This window comes from Melozone crissalis, unplaced genomic scaffold (assembly GCF_028551555.1).
Source record: "Melozone crissalis strain CALT ecotype California unplaced genomic scaffold, PUWL_Pcris_2 ptg000034l_1, whole genome shotgun sequence".
Classification (NCBI taxonomy): Eukaryota; Metazoa; Chordata; class Aves; order Passeriformes; family Passerellidae; genus Melozone; species Melozone crissalis.
In genome coordinates, this window is record NW_026535812.1 from 25,714,148 (window position 1) to 25,733,674 (window position 19,527).

Sequence of the window (19,527 nt, forward strand, 5' to 3'; positions counted from 1 at the left end):
CAGAGGTGTGTGAGCACCCAGCATCACAGACTGAGCTGTGTGAGCACCCAGCAGCACAGACTGAGGTGTGTGAGCACCCAGCTCAGGGACAGAGGTGTGTGAGCACCCAGCATCACAGGCTGAGGTGTGTGAGCACCCAGCATCACAGACTGAGCTGTGTGAGCACCCAGCAGCACAGACTGAGGTGTGTGAGCACCCAGCATCACAGAGGTGTGTGGGGCACCTCTCCCAGCTCTGTGTCACTGCAGGACTCTCCCCCCTGCCCAGCCAGCGCTGCCATCAGGAGGGAGACCAGCCGCCACAAAATCAACTGGCAATAAAGAATTTCACTTCGGAGATCCCTACATCCCTAATGTGGGATCTGGGGCATGATTCAGGGTTATGTAACAGCTGAAGAAACAGCAGAGTTGACTCACCCCAGTGCAAGTTATGTTCTCTCTATTCTAGAGTGAAACTCGTTTGGCTGCATTTAGAAGTTCCCCTTTGTGCTCTTACAAAACTGCTTCCTCTCAGCTGCTCTGCCCTGCCGAGGATGCCCCACGCTCCAGAGAATCACAGACTGCTTTGGCTTGGGAGGAACTTACAGCCCATCCAGTGCCATCCCACGGCAGGGACACCTCCCAGTGCCCCAGGTGCTCCAGCCCCAGTGCCCAGCCCGGCCTGGGCACTGCCAGGGATGCAGGGGCAGCCCCAGCTGTGCCAGGGCCTGCCCACCCTCACAGGGAACATTTTGTCCCTCACATCCAATGTAAACCCAGTCTCTGCCAGTTTAAAACCATTCCCCCAGTAAAAACTCTTACTGCTTTTAAAAACCAGATTTTTCAAAAATCTACCTAGACAAAATCCATAATCTGTAAATTACACATTTAATAACAGGATGCAAGGACCTAATGCGGAACCTTCCCTCATTTCCAGACTTAAACAGGAAAGGATTGTCCTGAGCTGCTCAGTCTGAAACAGCAAAACTGCTGATACCAAACAACAACTGCTGGTGCCATACAACAACTGCTGATAACCAAACAACAACTGCTGATAACCAAACAACAACTGCTGATAACCAAACAACAACTGCTGGTGCCGAACAACAACTGCTGGTGCCATACAACAACTGCTGATAACCAAACAACAACTGCTGATAACCAAACAACAACTGCTGGTGCCAAACAACAACTGCTGGTACCAAACTGTTCCTGACAGTCTGACAGGATGCTGCTGCTCCTCCCTCCCTTCTGAGACACTGCACAGACTGACTGAACGCAGTAACTCAGAGTACTCTGTACATTTTCACAACAGGGATGAAAGTGAGCAGGATGCAGAGGCAGGCACAGGACAAACAGGAGGGAGGAATTCTGCAGAGCTCACCTGCACAGTGCTGCTGCCCTGCACGCACCCAGCAGCGCTGCCCTGGCACCTGGGGCCCTGCCCTGGCACCCGGGGCCCTGCCCAGCCTCAGGGAGCTCCCGCTGGCAGCTCAGGGCTCTCCAGGAAATCCAGCAGAGCTCTGGTCCCACAGCAGGCTGGGCTTTGGGTGTTGCTGTACATCATCATCTGCTGCACCTGGAACGTGCCCTGCTGGGACCCAAACCAGAGCTGCCTGCAAACGCACACGGCAGGAACGCTGCTGGCATGGCAAAATCCTGCTGGGTTAACATTTCATACACATTTCCAAAATCCTGCTGGGTTAACATTTCATACACATTTCCAAAATCCTGCCTGGGTTAGCACTTCATACACATTTTCAAACTCATTTTGGTAAGCAACATCTACCAGATAACAAGGCTGATACACCTAGTTTGTTCAAGTTTTCCTGCAAACAAAAACTTGAATTTCCCAACCGGTTCTTGGACGTTTCTAGGACTGAAATTGTGAGCAGCTGGGTAAGGCCCAAGACCCTCCTCCCCAGCCTCTTGCTGGGACATCAGGTGTCCCTACAGGGACCTACAGGTGTCCCTACACCCTACACAGAACTCACCCCCCAGCACTGCCACCCCCTCCAGTGTCCTGACCTGTGAGCTGCAGTGGGGCACAGGGAATTCGTTAAGGAGAAATGAGAAAATGTATCCAAATTAAAAGCTACATTTGGCAATAAGGTGACTTAACAGACAGGATCTGGAAATCAGTAAATAGAGATTTTGATATTAATGATTAGACAAAAGGGCAAGAACTGTCCCAGGCCAGGAACACCAATATGTGAAGTGGTTTTCTTGAGGGAGAAAAATAGCGTTAGTGAGGAATGCAAATTTCACAGCCAATATATTCCAAGGAACATTTGTCTCCAGCATAAGGTTTTGTATCACAGGGACAAATTTCCCTAATTAGCCCAACTGGGAAGACTTCCTCATTACTGGAAAGAATCCATGAATTGAAGTTAACTTAAAATATCTCCTGCAGCCCCGGGACCCCTGTCACTGCCAGCCCCTGCCTGGGGCTCCCCATCCTGACACCCCAGGCAGGAGGACAGGTCATTAGCAGGGTAATTAATTACAAGGACCGTGCCTGATGTTAACCCTCTGCCACAGCCAAGACACAAATCCAGGGAGCGTTCCACCCTGGGACAGCCCTCGCACCAGAAGCAATGCTGAAGGAGTGGCCAGGAGATAGAATCTTTAAAAAAAGTGAAGGAATGATTTTAAAAGAGGAAGTTTACGGAAGATAAGTAACTGTTCCAGGCACACGGAACCAAACACACGCCTCCCTCACTGACACACACTGCAGAGGAGACCAGAGCACAGCAACCCACAGAGGGTGAGTCTCTAAACGTGAGCATTTGTGCATTGTAATTTATTTATTATTGCTTCGAACGGACTGAGAGAAACAGCTCGGCTCAAGGCAGGCCACAAAGGAGCTGAAAATGTTCCTGTGAACACACAGTGGGGTTGGGCTTTTGGAAAGGAGACCAACAAGGATGTAGTGTTACTGCCTTAAATATAGCTGTTTCAAAACGTATACATATATTTTATTAACAGTTTTCAGGAATTTCTAACTCCACTTGACAAGAAAAAAAAGGTGCTTCCAAACAAGTTCTGTTTATCATATCTTCAACAAATTATTTACTACCCTGTATTATTACTAGACCCTATTTTGACTTGTTATTGTAGATTAACCTTAACAAAACTTGTTATTTTTGTTGTGTTACTGAACTTTAGCTTGTAAGCAGAAGAAATTAACATAGACGTCAGACGCTTGTGTAGTTCTATATTTCCTATTTCCTTTCCCTGGTGTTTCTGACCAAATGCTACTGCTGCCAGGTGTCTGTAAACCTACTAAAATATTATTACTGAGAAATACTCTCCTGCCCCCTATGAAATGGAACCACAAACCTGAACTATGCAGACCCAAACTAGGGGCACAAACCAGGAGGGGGAACAGCAACCGGGGCAGTTTGTGGGTATCACAAGATGAGGATTTGCATCTGAAGGGTTTCCATTCCTCCCTTACAAAGTAAAAGCCAAAAATATGCCATACGGGAGCCAAATCCCTTTTTAACTTAAAAATCAAAAAACTGAACATCCAAGCATAAAGCTTCACAAACTCGAAGGCGTTTGTGCCTCTCCCCGCACCGAAGGACGCCTTTACAGCGCGCTGCAGCTGAGATTCGGCAGGATTTCCACCCAGCCCTGCCTGCGCTGCCCCGCGGTGCCCCAGAGCCGAACCGGGCACCCCGGCCCGCGGGGACTGAGGGGGCTGAGGGGGCTGAGGGGGCTCCGGTGCCGCGGGGCTGCCCCGGGAGGGTCCCGAGCCGCGGGCACGGCAGCCCCGGGCTGGCACAGCGGGAGCGGGAGCGGGAGCGGGAGCGGGAGCGGGAGCGGGAGCGGGAGCGGGCTCAGCCCCGGCACCCGAGCACAGCCCCGGAACCGCACAGCCCCCGGGACCCCGAGCACAGCCCGGGCACCGAACAGCCCCCAGGGACCGCACAGCCCCGGCGACCGCACATCCTCCGGGGACCGAACAGCCCCGGCTCCCTGAGCACGGGCCCGGCACCGCACAGCCCCCGGGGACAGAACATCCCCCGGGCACCGCACATCCTCCGGGCACTGAACAGCCCCGGCCCCGCGAGCACAGCCCCGGAACCGCACAGCCCCCGGGGACAGAACATCCCCCGGGCACCGCACATCCTGCGGGACCGAAGATCCCCCAGGGACGGTACATCCTCCAGGCACCGAACAGCCCCGGACCGCACAGCCTCCGGGGACCGAATATTCCCCGGGCACCGCACATCCACCGGACACCAAACATCCCCCAGAGACCAAACAGTGCCCAGGGATCGCACATCCCGCGGGACCGAACATCCTCCAGAGACCAAACAGTGCCCAGGGATCGCACATCCCGCGGGACCGAACATCCCCCAGAGACCAAACAGTGCCCAGGGATCGCACATCCCGCGGGACCGAACATCCTCCAGAGACCAAACAGTGCCCAGGGATCGCACATCCCGCGGGACCGAACATCCCCCAGAGACCAAACAGTGCCCAGGGATCGCACATCCCGCGGGACCGAACATCCCCCAGAGACCAAACAGTGCCCAGGGATCGCACATCCTGTGGGACCGAACACCCCCCTATTCAAACTGTACCCTGGATCAGCACTCTGCAGCAGATCAGTAAACAGAATAGAGATGTTTGGAAACTGTGACACTTACTACATACAAATCCATTGAAAAAAAAGACGCAGCTCCTAAAGTGGTGTCTTGCACACCCCAAAGAAATTGAAATGTGTGTAGTTTGTTTCATTGTAACTGTTTATATTTAGTCTTTCAATTACATGTATATATCATATAACATTGACTTACTGTATGCAGCTTAAAACTTGAAGCACTGTTCTACAAGTCACATAGGGAAGAAATATTTCCTTGAATAATAACCTTCCCCAAAGTAACAAATCACTACTTCTTTCAAGGGCTTTAAAAGTTTTAAGAAACAAGGCTGTGTACAGAAATCACACTAAGGACTCACAAGCCCAAAAGAGGCAGACAGGAACGCAGCTCTGTGCTCAGACAAGTTGCACAATCTGACAAATCCCCACTCCCTTTACGAATAGTGCCTCTGGGAGTCAGTCAAAGGCAGGAAGCAATCTGCTAATTATTTCTTAAAATTTCATTTCTCCCTCTTTTCTACAGAAAACAGAAGCAGAAGCTGCTAGTGCATCATCTGGAATCCGCAGCTGTCACTGGCTAAGAAAGCAGCCTGGAGCCAGGGCACGGTCTGAGCCTCGGGCCGGGGATGCTCAGCTGCTCCCGCTGCCTCTGCCAGCTCCGAGGGGAGCCCTCCTGCCCTGCCCCGTGCTGGAGAGCTGCAGGGGCTGCCACGGGCCCCTGGCTGAGAGCAGCCTGTGCCCAGAGCACCCAGCTCCTCTGGTGCCCGCCCTGGCCCTGGGGACCATGTGCCCACCCTGCCAGGGCTGCCCCCACAGCACGGGGCTTGGCGCACCAACCTGCTTCATCTTCAAGGCAAAAGCCTTTTCCCCTACTTTCTAGGAAGAAATGCAACTTTGTCAGGGCTCTGGGCATCAGCTGAGAGCACATCAATTCCCTGAGTGCCTGTTTCCCACAGGCAGAGCCCAGACACAGAACCAGGTGCATCAGCACACACCTGAGCCCTGCCCTGGCCCAGCTGGGTGCGCTTGTTCACAACACAACAATTCAAAGCTGACTGAAAAGGCTGAAGCCTCATAACAGATAAAACTCTCAATTCCTCCTTTTTTCTTTCCTGTTTGTTTCTCCAGGGAGAAGAGCTACCACAATGCAAATGAAAGCCATAACCCAGTTCAGCTCCTCCAGGAATGACAGCAACTGCACCAGCGACAGCAGGGTCAGCCAAGTCATCTTCCCTTTACTCTACACATTTCTGTTCCTGGTGGGGATCACCATGAACGGCCTGGCAATGTGGGTCTTCTTTAAAGTACCCAGCAAATCCAATTTCATTATCTTCCTCAAGAACACTGTGATTTCTGACTTCCTCATGATCCTGACTTTTCCCTTTAAAATCCTCAGCGATGCCAAGCTGGTGTCCTGGGTGCTGCGAGGGTTTGTGTGCCAGGTGAGCCAGGTGGTGTTTTACTTCACCATGTACATCAGCATCCTGTTCCTGGGCCTGATAACGATCGATCGCTATCAGAAAGCCACTTCACCTTTCAGAACCTCCACTCCACGGAGCCTCCTGGCCGCCAAGGTCCTGTCCACAGCCATCTGGCTGTCCATGTTCGCTCTCTCGCTACCCAACATGATTCTAAATAATAAGAAGAAAACACCCAAGAACGTAAGGAAGTGTGCTCTCCTGAAATCGGAGTTTGGCTTAGTCTGGCATGAAATTGTGAACTACATCTGTCAGCTGATCTTCTGGGTTAACTTAGCAGTCATAGTGGTATGTTACATCCTCATCAGCAAGGAGCTGTACAAATCCTACAAAAGGACTCGATGCGCAGGGAAGGGATCTAAAAAGACTGTCAATCTCAAGGTTTTCATAATAATTGCTGTGTTCTTTGTTTGCTTTGTGCCGTTCCACTTCACCAGAATCCCCTACACCTTGAGCCAAACCAGAGATGTGTTTGACTGCTCTGCTCGGAACGCCCTGTTCTACATGAAGGAGACCACGCTGTGGCTGACGTCCCTCAACGCCTGCCTGGATCCCTTCATTTACTTTTTCCTGTGCAAGTCCTTCAGGAAATCCCTGCTGGACATGCTGTGCAAGCACAGGGCAGGGCCAGGGGCACAGACTAAGGGGGATGACTCCGACGAGACGCCGCTCTAGGTGCCAGGGCTCCTCTGCCCTTCACACGCCTTCGCTGGGGGTGGCAGGAGCACAGAGCCACGAGGAGCATCCAGAGCTCCACTGACTGCCTCAGAAACAGCCCTGCAGATGGAGCAGGAGCACCCCGGAACCACCGCCACTGCCTGCAAAAACAGAAAGCTTCAATAAACACCAGGGGAGACCCCCAGCCTCCACCCCTGCCCAAACCAGAGCTGTCAGACCCCAACCTCCACGGCTGTCAGAATTGGTGGGAAGAAGTCAGAACTGAAAGGTGGAACTACGAGGAAAAACTTAAAACAGAATCATGAAATGCTGCAGATGATACCATGAAGTGTAGAGATGTTGCAGAAATAGCTAAACTTGGGCCAGAGTAAAGTTCATGACAACACAAGACCTGAGAAATGCAGATAAAATGCACAGTGGATGTCATTTTTCAACACAGGGAGTTGTCACCCTGTATGCAACTGGCAGACAAACAGAAACATAGAGAGAGCCATTTGGGCAGATTTTTGGTAACAGAATAACACTTTGCTTATCTCATTCTATGCTTGCAGTTCCTAATCCATTGACCAATAATTAATAGTTGTATTTCAGAGGAAATTATTTCTTAATCGGGCTTATCTTGATATTAATTAAATCCCCAAATCCTTCCCCTTACTACATAAATAAATGAAGTAATGTTTTCACAGAGAACATTATATTAGAAAACATACAAACACTCGATTTAAATCTTACTGAGACCCTGGGGAAAAACAGGCTCATGGTAACTCCTTTACTGATGATTAAGGGCAGCTTTTTCCACTATAGAACATACTCAACCACTTCCTTTTTGCACTTGGAAAACTTGAAAAAAAACAGGGAAGTATTTTCAAGTACATGACATTTTGAGGTATCACAGCAATTACCCATGAAATAGATTGTGGGCTATTGGAATAAGTTGTGGTTCATTTATCACCGCTGCAAACAGCTCCAGCTGAGCAGTGTGTGTCCCCAGCACACAGGAGCTCAGCCTGCCACAGCCATCACCTGTCCATCCTTCCTGGGACCTGTCCCTGCCTGCCAGGGCGCTTGTGCAGCCCAATTTCCTAAGGAGTTAAAGGGCAGCTCACTCATTGCTCATCTACTGCCACCCTCGGCCTTGGGGTCTGTGCATTTCCTACAGCCCACAGGGGTGAACCCACCTGCCTCAAACTGTGCATTTCTAATAATCCATTGAGATGAACCCACCCTGCCTCAAACTGTGCATTTCTAATAATCCATTGGGATGAACCCACCCTGCCTCAAACTGTGCATTTCTAATAATCCATTGGGATGAACCCACCCTGCCTAAGCTGTGCATTTCCTACAGCCCACAGGGGTGAACCCCCCTGCCCCAAGCTGTGCCACCCCAGAGCGTGCTCCCCCAGCAGCCCACAGCTCCTGGGCCAGGCCAGTCCCCGTTAATGCCCAGGGAGGGCAGTGCCACGAGCCCCGCTCCCACCCAGAGCTCATCCTGCACACATTTTGCACCTACGCGTGCAGAGAGAGTGACAATTAGCCAGGAGCTGCTTTCCCTGGCCAGGTGAGCTGTCCAGACAGACACACCTGTCCCCCAGAGCCACCAGGTGTGCACAGGTACCTGCTGACAGCTGGGAACGGCATCAGGAGCCCAAAACACGGAAGGCACTGCCTTGGACAGCAGTGCTGGGGCACTGCAGGGGACTGTGATGGTCACCAGTGGGGACCAGAGGGCAGGGACAGCCAGGACACACCACACCGGTGGCAGTGCTGAGCGTGACTGAAGCCCAGCCATCCTCAGGGCTGCCTGCTCTCAGCAGCCATTAGCACCAGCACCTACATTAGCCAAAATGCCCCAGGTGCTGATGCACAAGCCCCTGGCACTGCTGCAGCCCGAGCTCCTTTGGAGCAATCCCCAGGAATGGCCTGAGCAGGAGCACTGCCCACAGCGAGCCCTGGGCCAGGGCAGCAATGAGCTCACACAGACAGCTCTGCTCTCAGAGAATTGCACCCAGTTCCAGCCCAAACCCAACACACACACCAACAATCCACGCAGCAGTACCTGCCAGGGCAGAAGGGCTGCGAGCTGCACAAAGGGGCAATCCCTGCCTGCATGGGCCAAACCCAGGAATCCCCTCAGGAGAGGCAGAGCCCAGCCCAGGCCCTGTGTCAGGGACACCAGGGGCAGGAGAGGGGGCAGGCCCTGGCACCGCTGTCAGGAGGCTCTGAGCAGACTCTTGTAATGCTTTGGTAATGATTGGTGCCCTCCAGAACGTGGAATGCACACACAAACAACACCCAGAGCTACACTGGAGGGTTATCCTGGAAAGCTGTCAGGAAACACTCTGCGTTTGCTCATCCTCCCAGCCCAGGTGCAGCAGGTCTGTCTGCCCCATGCACACGCAAACCCAGAAATGTGCCTGTCCTGAGAGGCAGGCTCAGCTTTGCTTTCCCAGCTCGGGAGCAGATGGTGTGCTTTCTCACACAGAGCAAAGGGAAGAGACAGAAGCAATAGCAATGTGACCAACTCGGGCGGCACTGAAATGAGGAAGGAAACCACACACCAGCAGAAAAACGTCTCATCTTTCTACACATTTCCCCACTCCCAGCACTTTGCTCGAGGCTTCTGCTGGCAGAGGAGCAGCGGATGAGATGGGGACAGCCACAGAGGGCCCTGTGACAGCTGCTGCAGGCTTGCCCAGGTACTCGGAGTGTTCGGGGTGTGTGGGGTGCTCAGGGCTGGCCCTCAGGGCTGGGAGCCGCCTGTGTGCAGCTGGCCTTGGAAATGCTATCTGAAGCTGTGCTGGTAAGGGAAAGAGTGGGTGCTTGGAAAGAATTACCAGAAGCCACGTACCCAGGAGTGGCTGGCTTTTGGACCACAGCTCTAACATTTCTATTTCTATATTATATTCAACACTAAAATATTTCTATTTTAGTGTTGAATGTTAGAGATATTCAGAATATCTCTAACATTTCTATTCAGCACTAAAATACATTTCCATGGAAAGGCCAGCAGTGCTCCAGGCAGTCTGCTCTGCTGACATTACCCTAGGCCTCCAAAATAAGTGTGAACCCTTTTAACTCTTCAGTGGATGCTAGCCTGCAAACAATTTAAATTTCAGCAAAGATTTAGATTTTCCATGAACCAGAAGAGAAATTGGCCGGGCTGTTTAAGCCGCACTCGGGTTTGGTGTTTACTCATGCAAACCTGCTGCCACAGTAAGGAACGTGTAACACTACTACAGAAGGGTCTGTTTTGTGTTCTCTCCCTCCTTCTCCCCCAAGTCTGTTCCCAGCCATGGGAGGCTCTGCAAACACGAGCTCTGTGGGTAACACCAGTGGAGCTCCCTCCTCTGCGCCGTGCCAGCGTGACACCACCGTCACCCACCTGCTCTTCCCCGTGCTCTACACCCTCATCTTCCTCCTGGGGCTCCTGCTGAACAGCCTGGCCTGCTGGGCCTTCTTCCACATCCCAAGCACATCAACCTTCATCATCTACTTGAAAAACATCTTGGTTTCTGATTTCATCATGACGCTGATGCTGCCCCTGAAGATCCTGACGGACTCCGGCCTGGCGCCGTGGCAGCTCAAGGCCTTTGTCTGCCGCTTCTCAGCCGTGATATTCTATGACACCATGTACATCAGCATCGTGCTGCTGGGGCTCATCGCTTTCGACAGATTTCTCAAGATTGTGAGACCTTTTGGGAAGTTCTGGGTGCAAAACCTGACCTCAGCAAAGATCCTGGCGTCTCTAGTCTGGCTCTTCTTCCTCGTCCTGTCCCTGCCCAACATGGTCCTGTCCAACAAGGCAGCGACGCCGCAGTCCGTGAGGAAGTGTGCCTCCTTGAAGAGCCACCTCGGGCTGAAATGGCACGAGGCTGTCAACTACATCTGTCAGTTCATCTTCTGGACTGTCCTCATCCTCATGCTGCTATTTTATATAGTCATTGCCAGAAAGGTATATGAGTCCTATGTAAAAACACAGAAGAAAGGCAACAGAAGCGAAAAGCGGATCAAGGGGAAGGTATTCATCATTTTTACCGTGTTCTTCCTGTGCTTTGCTCCCTTCCACTTCAGCAGGGTGCCCTACACCGTGAGCCAGACGAGCGCCCGCATGGAGTGCCGGCTGCAGAACCAGCTGTTCGTGGCCAAGGAGAGCACGCTGTGGCTGGCAGCCACCAACGTCTGCATGGACCCCCTCATCTACCTGCTCCTCTGCAAGCCCTTCCTGCAGAAGGTCTTCTACAGGAGGGTGAGGGCTCTGCAGGGAGCAGCCCAGGCAAGCCCAAAAACAGAGCTGGACACACGAGTATCTCCCACCGAGTCCTGATTCTGCAGCTGCACACTCTGCTCTGCATCCGCATGGAGAACTTGAAAAACAGTTTGGTTTACTTCTGCTGAAGAGCACATAAGGGTGTTTGCCGAGCAATACTAACACTCAATAAATGCAGCAAAATGGATTTTCTAAGTACACTCACTGCATAGCCTTAATGGCCTAAAGGCTCTTGCTCAAACTGCCTAAGACAATCCACAGGTTAATTCTCTCTGCTTTAAACTAAACCAACTCACTTGCTGACACCTGAGCAGCTTACTGACTCTGGCTGCTCTGCAGGGCAATCCAGCTTTATCTGGGAGTGAACCCCAGAGCTGGTGACCGTGTATGTCAGTAATTCCTACCCTGAGTGCCAGCTTGGCTGCACACCAAGAGCAGGCAAGGGGAGGAACAGAGGCAAGGACTCGGTCCCTTCCCAGCCCTCCTCGCCTCTCTCACACATGTAATTACTTTCCTGCCGCCCGCGCTGTTTCACCACCCTTCCTTCTGCTCCCAGCAGCAGCACCTGGTGGAGGGCAGTGCTGGCAGTACCCCAGTTCAGCACCCCTGTTCGGTACCCCATTTTCCCAGATAGTGCTGGCAGTACCCCGGTTCTGTACCCCAGTTCAGCACCCCAGTTCAGCGCCCCAATTTCCCAGCACAATGTTGGCAGTATCCCAGTTCAGCACCCAATTTCTCATGGCAGTGCTGGCAGTGCCCCGGTTCAGCACACCAATTTCCCAGTTCAGCACCTCAATTTCCCAGGACGTGCTCCTGCCCAGGCGAGCAGAGCAGCCAGGGCTGCCTCCCCACCCTGAGCCATGTGGGGCTCGGCCCCACGCTGCCCTCACCATCAAGGAACACCCAGAGACGCCCCCTTGGCGGCACCTTCACCCTTCCAGTCCCAGCCCAGGCCAGGAGCAGGGGCAGGGGGCCCTGAGAGCCTCCCCATCACCCAGCTCACCAGACCACTCACAGGGCTCTCCCTGCCTATCCCACGGGGACTGTGCCTGCACAGAAACCCTTCCTAACCCCAGATTCTGGAATTTATCTCACTAGTTCAAGACTGCAGTGTCCCTTATCCCAAACCACCCCTTCTCCTCCAGCTCTCCTGCCGGCTTTACTCTCTCTCACACGTGCCAGACACTTTGATCACCACCAGACTGCTATTTTTAGAATTCCATTGTTCACAGTAGCCCAATCCAACCCAGCAGGTTGCTCCGTACAGCTTGATTTTCTCAAAGCTGCTCTAGATTGCTGTGCATTAATTATCTCTGCCCCTGGGGTTCCCCAGCCTGTGCCACACAGGAGATGGATGTCTTATTCAGCAACTTCTGCCCACTGCATCTCCTCCACCAGGCGTATTACACATCTTCTGCAGCTGGAACACCCTTCCTAACTGGAAACTGAACTGTCTCCAATCAGCTTCCAATTGGTTCTGAATCTGCCTATAAATCAGTGTTATCTCAGCCATTGTCTACCTCTTACGTTAAATGCTGCGGCATTAAAGGCTCTCCCCACACACACATGCACTGTTATCAGGATTAACTTTGCTCCTTTAGGAAAAGTAAATACAATAAATTCTCAGCTGCTGAAGTAGTCAGCCCTTCAGTAACTGCTTGGAGGAGCATGCAGGAGGCTGGAAATGTTCCTCCCAACCTGCTGACACAGCCTGACAATAACAGAGGGCCCCGAGCCAGACACTGGCAGAGGAGGGTCTGTGCACTGGCCTTCCCCAAAGCACAGCTCACACAGAGCTCCAGGGACTGCCAGCACATCCAGCTCTGGGCCGGCACAGCAGGCGGGCACTGAGGAACTGAGAAGATGAAGAACAGAAATTTCTTGTACTTTGTGATTTCTGCTCGTGACCGAGGCTCATCCAACGCTGTGCACACACACTGGCAGCTCACACAGCTGAGAGCCCGTGTTGGGGTGGGTGTAACCACAAAATGGGATGAGTTGGTCCTTAAATAAAGGGTGTGACAAAGGTTTCTGAGCAGTCTTAATCATCTGTTTTTCAGCTGTTGCTTCTTAGGTAGGTAAAAGGGAGCCAAAGCTACCAAACTCTGTGGCAAAGGAGTGAAGGTGACTCCGAGGACAGAACACCTGCTTGATGCACCTAGGGGAAAAGTCCCTAAATACTAGCACTTGGGATTTTGCACGTTTTTTCTACAAAGTGTTAGATCACTGCCTCCAGATGGAGTGAAAATCACAGCAGTTAAAATGGCTCAAAGTTTAGCTCTCTGTTTTTTAAGGCTCAAACAAACACCCCAAGGAGAATTTTGCTTTGCACGTGATCAAACAGAGCCGTGTTTGGAGAGCAGCTCTGCCCTGGCAGGAAGCCCAGAGCAGCTGCCATGGGCTCCCCACATTCCTGCAGGGCTGCCCAGGGATTTGTGGAATTCTGCAAAGTTTACCAGCATATTCAATACAGCCATCACCATTTTCCCAAACCTGGTTTCTGTCCCAGCCCACCTGGAATGTGCTGGTGCTGCCTTGAGCAAAGCCCTCACTGTTCCCTGACAGAGCAGCTGGACAGGACAGCAAACACCAGCACCATTCTGATCCCATGGACAGGACAGCAAACAGCAGCACTATTCTGATCCCATGGACAGGGCAGCAAACAGCAGCACCATTCCCATTCCATTGACAGGACAGCAATCACCAGCACCATTCTGATCCCATGGACAGGACAGCAAACACCAGCACCATTCCATCCCATGGACAGGGCAGCAAACACCAGCACCATTCTGATCCCATGGACAGGGCAGCAAACAGCAGCACTATTCTGATCCCATGGATAGGACAGCAAACAGCAGCACCATTCCCATTCCATTGACAGGGCAGCAAACACCAGCACCATTCCATCCCATGGACAGGGCAGCAATCACCAGCACCATTCCCATTCCATTGACAGGACAGCAATCACCAGCACCATTCCATCCCATGGACAGGACAGCAAACAGCAGCACCATTCCCATTCCATTGACAGGGCAGCAAACACCAGCACCATTCCATCCCATGGACAGGGCAGCAATCACCAGCACCATTCCCATTCCATTGACAGGACAGCAATCACCAGCACCATTCCATCCCATGGACAGGGCAGCAAACAGCAGCACCATTCCACCATTCCCATCCCACCTATGCTCACTCCAGGCCATCACATCCCAAGGCAGCAGCAAGGCTCTCCTTTCCTACGGACATTCCCTTGCATGGTTTGTCCTCACTCCAGACAACCTAGAAACTGAAAGCTGGCACAAGACCTTGAACCCTTTTGCAGAAATGACCCTTGTCACACGCTCCCATGGGCCAGCTCCACACAGAAAGTACTGACAGTTGTCCTAAGCATCTCTGCAGGTCATTGGGTTCCTGGAAAGGGAACTACAGGGCACTCAGCAGGTGAGTTTAGTAGGAAATCACTCATTTGTGTACATAGAGGCTTATACAAATTTTTTCTTTTTAGTTTCCTCGTGTTTCAGAAAAAGGAAGCATTTTATACCCTCACATGCAGCCTCCTGCCTCACCTCAGAGGGACAGCATGGTAATTCCTGGGTGCCCAGAGACAAACTGCTCTTCAGAGACATCCTAACCCTTGGACAGCTACACACATCCCTCCACAGACACATCCCGACCCTTGGCACAGCTACCCACATCTCTCCATCCAGGCTCCCCAGCTCTGAGTACTCCGAGAACTCTCACAACACACAGTCGTGCTTCAATTAATTAGAAATGCAAAGCCATGATTTGCATCCTGAAGCAGAGCTGGGCAGACAGGTCCAGCAGCCACGGTCTGACCCACACGATGGCACAAGCACAGAGCCAGCAGGGCACAGGGGGGCACTGAGGGCACCAGGACAGAGCTGAGCCTGCAGCTCCAGGCTCGCTATCCGCACACAGCGAGGAGCTCGAGGGGAAAAGAGCTGAGCTTTGAAAGTCAGCTCTTGGTCAGAGACTTTCCTCCTTCCTTCCCTGTGAGTGAAGGCACCACACAGTGACTGGAGCGATCCACACCGGGAAAGGGGAAACGCCAGCCCTTCCACGACTCTTCCCCTGACAAAAGCACCTCCACCTGCACATCTGCAGCTCCAACGCCGCAGAACCCTCCCCGTGATGCAAGCTCTGGTCTGGCTGACACTTTTCTGCTTAAAAAGCAGAAACAGCCAGTCCTGCGCATTACCCAGGTGATGAATCTGCTGCAGCACAGCCTTGCAGCTCACATTGCTAAATATGGCAGTGAAGACGTTTTAGAATGAGGCAACGCAGTAATTGTTGTAATAACGTTGTTCAGGCTCTTATGAAATCTGAGAGTTGCTCTCTAATCATCAAAACACAAAAAGGGACATCCAGCCTGTAAATAACGTGAACAATAGTTAAGTTACAGGTTACCTTCAGCTGTTCTTTGCATCAGACCTTCTCACTTGTCCTGCGCTGTTTCAGGGCAGGCTCCCCCATTCCAGGGTTTCGTGTGCCAGCCTGCCCTGGCCTGCTCAGCCTGGCAGCAGCCAGCAGCACGTCTGCATCCCGCCTGCCCGGGGATGCCAGGGCACCGGCTGCCGGCCCATCGCGTCCTTCTGTACGCCAAAATACAGAGATTTTCAGGAAAAGTTAATGTGCCTTCGCACCATATCCAAAAACTAAAATTAAAACCCCATTCCAGTGCAGATTTTATTTATTATTTGAGTGTTACTAACACACCAATTTTGGTGTGTAAACTCCACCGCCAAAGTGCCAACCCCTGAACACCTGGGTCTCTGTAAGCAATTAAATCACGTTTTTTAAGCATTTCAGTTTTCACTATAAATTTCTTCCCTCTTTCCCCACGGCACATCCTGCTGCACTGGTTCTCAGACCCCAGCCTGGGAGACCACCAGCACTGGCAGTGATGAAAAGCAGCAGCACAAATGTGGGCTACACATGTTGTTGTGCCATGCTGGACTGCAGGAGTGGCTGCATTCCCCGAGCCCAGCTGTGCCCACAGAGTCCAGCTGTGCCCCTGGAGTCCAGCTGTGCCCAGCCGTGCCCCCGGGCAGGGATGCAGGAGCTGTGCCCCCCTGTGCCCAGCTGTGCCCCCTGTGCCCAGCTGTGCCCCCAGACAGGGATGCAGGAGCTGTGCCCCCCTGCGCCCAGCTGTGCCCCCTGTGCCCAGCTGTGCCCCCAGACAGGGATGCAGGAGCTGTGCCCCACACCGCGCCGGCTCTGGAGCTCAGTGCCTCGTGCAGGGGGGGCTGTTCCAGGGGGTACAAACCCCTCCAGCCCCCCTGAGCTTTGTTCCCCCACCCCAGCAGGCCGCTGCCAAGGCCCAGAGCACCAGGGACGGCTGAAGGGAGGCAAGGGGAGCCCACGCTGTCCTGCACAGTCAAAGCAAGGCAAAGGCTTCACCAGGTCTGCTCTCCCTCGCTGCAGGGAAGCCTCCTCCACCCTCAGGGGTGCCTGAGCAGTTCCATCCCTGCCGGCAGGGCATGCAGCTCCCGGGGTGAGCTCGGCCCCCTGCAATAACAGAGCTGAAAGCGCAGCAGACGAGCCCGTGCTCCTGCAGCCTCATCTGCATGGGCTGCTTTGCCTTGCAAAGCCGGGCTTCAAAGGGAGCTGCGCCAGCAGCCCGTGTGATCAGGGACTGCGCCTGGCCCGAGGGAGAGGTCCCGGGGCAGGAGGAGGTTCTGGATCTGCCCACAGCAGCAGAGTGGGATCCAGCACCGGGCTCCCCGGCAGAAGCTGCTCAGCCCCGGGGGGCAGCAGGTGGGTCCTGCTCCGGCTCAGCCCCTCGCAGGCTCCTGTGCACAGGGGCAATAGGGACAATAGGGGCTCGGCCCCTCAGGCATTTGAGAAAAAAATTGAACATGTCTATGGAAAAGGCCAGGCAGAACAGACAGAAAATGGCCTTGTGGCAGCCGCTGCTCTCAGAGCGCTGGGGATTATTCTTTCTTTTCTCCCTAATTTTTAATGAGAGAGATGGGAATTTGCTTTCTTTTACAGAAGGCGGCAGATATGGAAAATTACCCACTTCATCCTCCACTGACATGAAGCAGAACTTTGCCCCCATAGAGCAGTCCCAGTATAATATGTCCCAGTTTTACCCCATGATTGTTTCAGCGCTCTAGAGGCACTAAACAGTCTGATTGTACACATGTGTGCAGGCAGTGGGCTCAGCCCTAAGCAGCACCATGGCAGGAAACACCCGGGGCATTTCAGCTGCAACGCTCACTGACAGACCTGGAGCTCCATTTTCATCCCGCACGTTGTTTAGGAGGAAGGACCGGTTCAAAGCGCGACACTAAAGGCAATATAAATACAATCAAATCAATAACCGACAAGATAAGCTCGCTCAGTAGGTATTTCCATCAGTCCAGCGCCAGATTTGCAGGCCGGCAGTGAGTGCGGAGGCACGGCGTGCCCCGGGAGGCAGAGGCAGCAGCACCTGCGGCTCCGCAGCCTCCGCAGCACGCTCCCCCTCCCAGGTGAATCACTGTCTGGAGCCAGGAAGTGAGCGGGAGCTCCCCTAGCCTGGCATGTGAGTCATTCCCAGGAATGAGAGAGCCAGTTGCTCCACTTGCTCCTGGCCAGGGGAATTTGGACTCTCTGAGCAGGTATCCCCCCCAAAAAAGCCATCGGAAGCCCAAAAATCCTGCTGGCAGCCATGGTCGGCTCGGCTGCCCTCTCCCAGGAACTTCTCTCCTGCCCAGTGTAGCTCCAGGATGGGTTCTGCAGCGGTCTGAGGCACTCCGGGGATGCAGCTCCGAGAGCGGAAGGCGACGATGGTGACAGGTAAGTGAGCTCCGATCATCCGAAAAGCATTCGATAAGTTGTTCAGTGAATCTGCTAGCACTTTCTCACCCTTGGCTGGAAAAACAGGAATTCAGATATAGTTGCTGAAAGACAGACTTGGAACCATAAACTGAATGCCGGATCAATTCAAAGCCTGAAACGTTCTCAAAATAGCATGCCTTTACCAACCTTTTATTCACTCATACATGGTATTCATGGTGGGAAAAAAGTTCGGTTTCTACTGATCCTTCCTTCTCAGGTACGACTCAAAGTGCAGGTGGGTCCATTGTTTCAGTAACTCGCTTCCTGACAGAGCTCAACTCATATAAAATTAAATTCAGCAACTACAGTATCTGAACTTGCTTTAAAAGGGTTTGTACTGTATTCCCTTTCACCTCTTTCAGTACAGGAAAGCAAACTTGAGCTCTCTTCACTATATGAGGAGAATAAATGTTCTCTTCCTTCGTACTTCATTCAAGTCGTGTTAAAACTTGTCAGGTTCACTGGAAAAACCACATAGCTCTGAATGAGCAGACTAGACCTGATGAGTCTCACGGCTTGGGAAATATCTGAGGTGCTTGCAAAAACCTCTGTCTTTTATGGAGATCTCATGTTGGGAAGGTTGTTCTCGGTTACGGAGCACTGGCAGAGCAGCGCGATGCGAGGGTTTGTTAAAAATCACTTCTTTGTGCACTCTGGGGCCTGCAGCCCCTCCTGCGCGCTCCAGCTGGAAACGGGCAGCACTTCACACTTCTTTCCATCGTTTTAAAGAATTCTGCAACCCTCTTTAGAAAGGGAAACCAGGAAGCCCAGGCAGCCTTTGGCTGATGTCGCTGATTCACTCGCAGGCGCCGGCCCTGAGCACGGAGCCACCATCGCTTTTCTGGTTGGGAGAAGCTTGCCCTGCTCTGCTCCGGGTGGGCCAGCAGCCCCGGGGCTCCGGCAGGGCCTCGCCTGGCTCCCCATCCATGGGAGGAGGGACGGCAGCGCCGGGGACAGCCCCGACACAGGGGCCGAGCAGGGGACAGGGGCTGGAGGGTGCGCGGGCACCTCCGGCACGGACACCGTGGGTGTGCCTCGGGCTGGGGGAGAAACACAGCAATTTGGGCAGCAGCCGCAGCGAGCCCTCCTCCTGCTGCTCCTGGCCAGCTGCTCGGGGCTGTCCAGCCCAGCCCCGCGTTCCAGCCCCCTATCCCAGCCCAGCCCCTGCCCCAGCCCCGTGTCCCAGCCCCGGGGCAGGGAGGGAGCGCGGAGCCCAGAGAGCCCGGCACACACAGCACCGTGCCGGGCTCCAGAGCCCGACCCCGGGCACTGCCCTGGCCCCACACACCCTGCGGACATCCAGGGGCAGCACGGCCAACCGGGACAGGAGCCCCGGGACCGGGCAGCGAGGCTCCATCCCGGCTGCTCCACACCACAGCGGCCCTGCAGAGACCACGGGCTCCTTCCTACACCCCGGCACAGAGCCCTGGAGCGGTCAGGACAGGAACCCGGCCCTGGGAATGCTCCTTCTCCTCACCTGGTGAGCAGTCCCTTGCTCGCCTTCCCAAAGCAAAGCTCCACAAGAGCCTCCTCTTTGGTCCAGTGAGCACCACCAGAAGCCAGGCTCAAAGCAAAGCTCAAGAAGAGCCTCCTCTTTGATCCACTGAGCACCAGAAGCCAGGCAAGGCCCCTGTGCCCCAACTACAGCACTGAACCCGAACTGTG

At 53.4% G+C, this 19,527-nt stretch overlaps 2 protein-coding genes across 2 annotated transcripts; both read left to right on the forward strand.

Moving 5' to 3' along the window:
* Nucleotides 1-2,703: 2,703 nt before the first annotated feature.
* On the forward strand, nt 2,704-6,868 carry P2RY12 (purinergic receptor P2Y12). Its single transcript, XM_054282732.1, has 2 exons — nt 2,704-2,745; nt 5,722-6,868. Exon 2 carries the CDS (start codon nt 5,739-5,741, stop codon nt 6,744-6,746), a length of 1,008 nt encoding a protein of 335 aa, XP_054138707.1. The 5' UTR covers nt 2,704-2,745; nt 5,722-5,738; the 3' UTR covers nt 6,747-6,868.
* A 2,427-nt stretch (nt 6,869-9,295) lies between these two features.
* On the forward strand, nt 9,296-11,091 carry P2RY13 (purinergic receptor P2Y13). Its single transcript, XM_054282729.1, has 2 exons — nt 9,296-9,445; nt 10,029-11,091. The coding sequence occupies exons 1-2, from the start codon at nt 9,396-9,398 to the stop codon at nt 11,071-11,073; spliced, it is 1,095 nt and encodes a 364-aa protein (XP_054138704.1). The 5' UTR covers nt 9,296-9,395; the 3' UTR covers nt 11,074-11,091.
* Nucleotides 11,092-19,527: the final 8,436 nt, after the last annotated feature.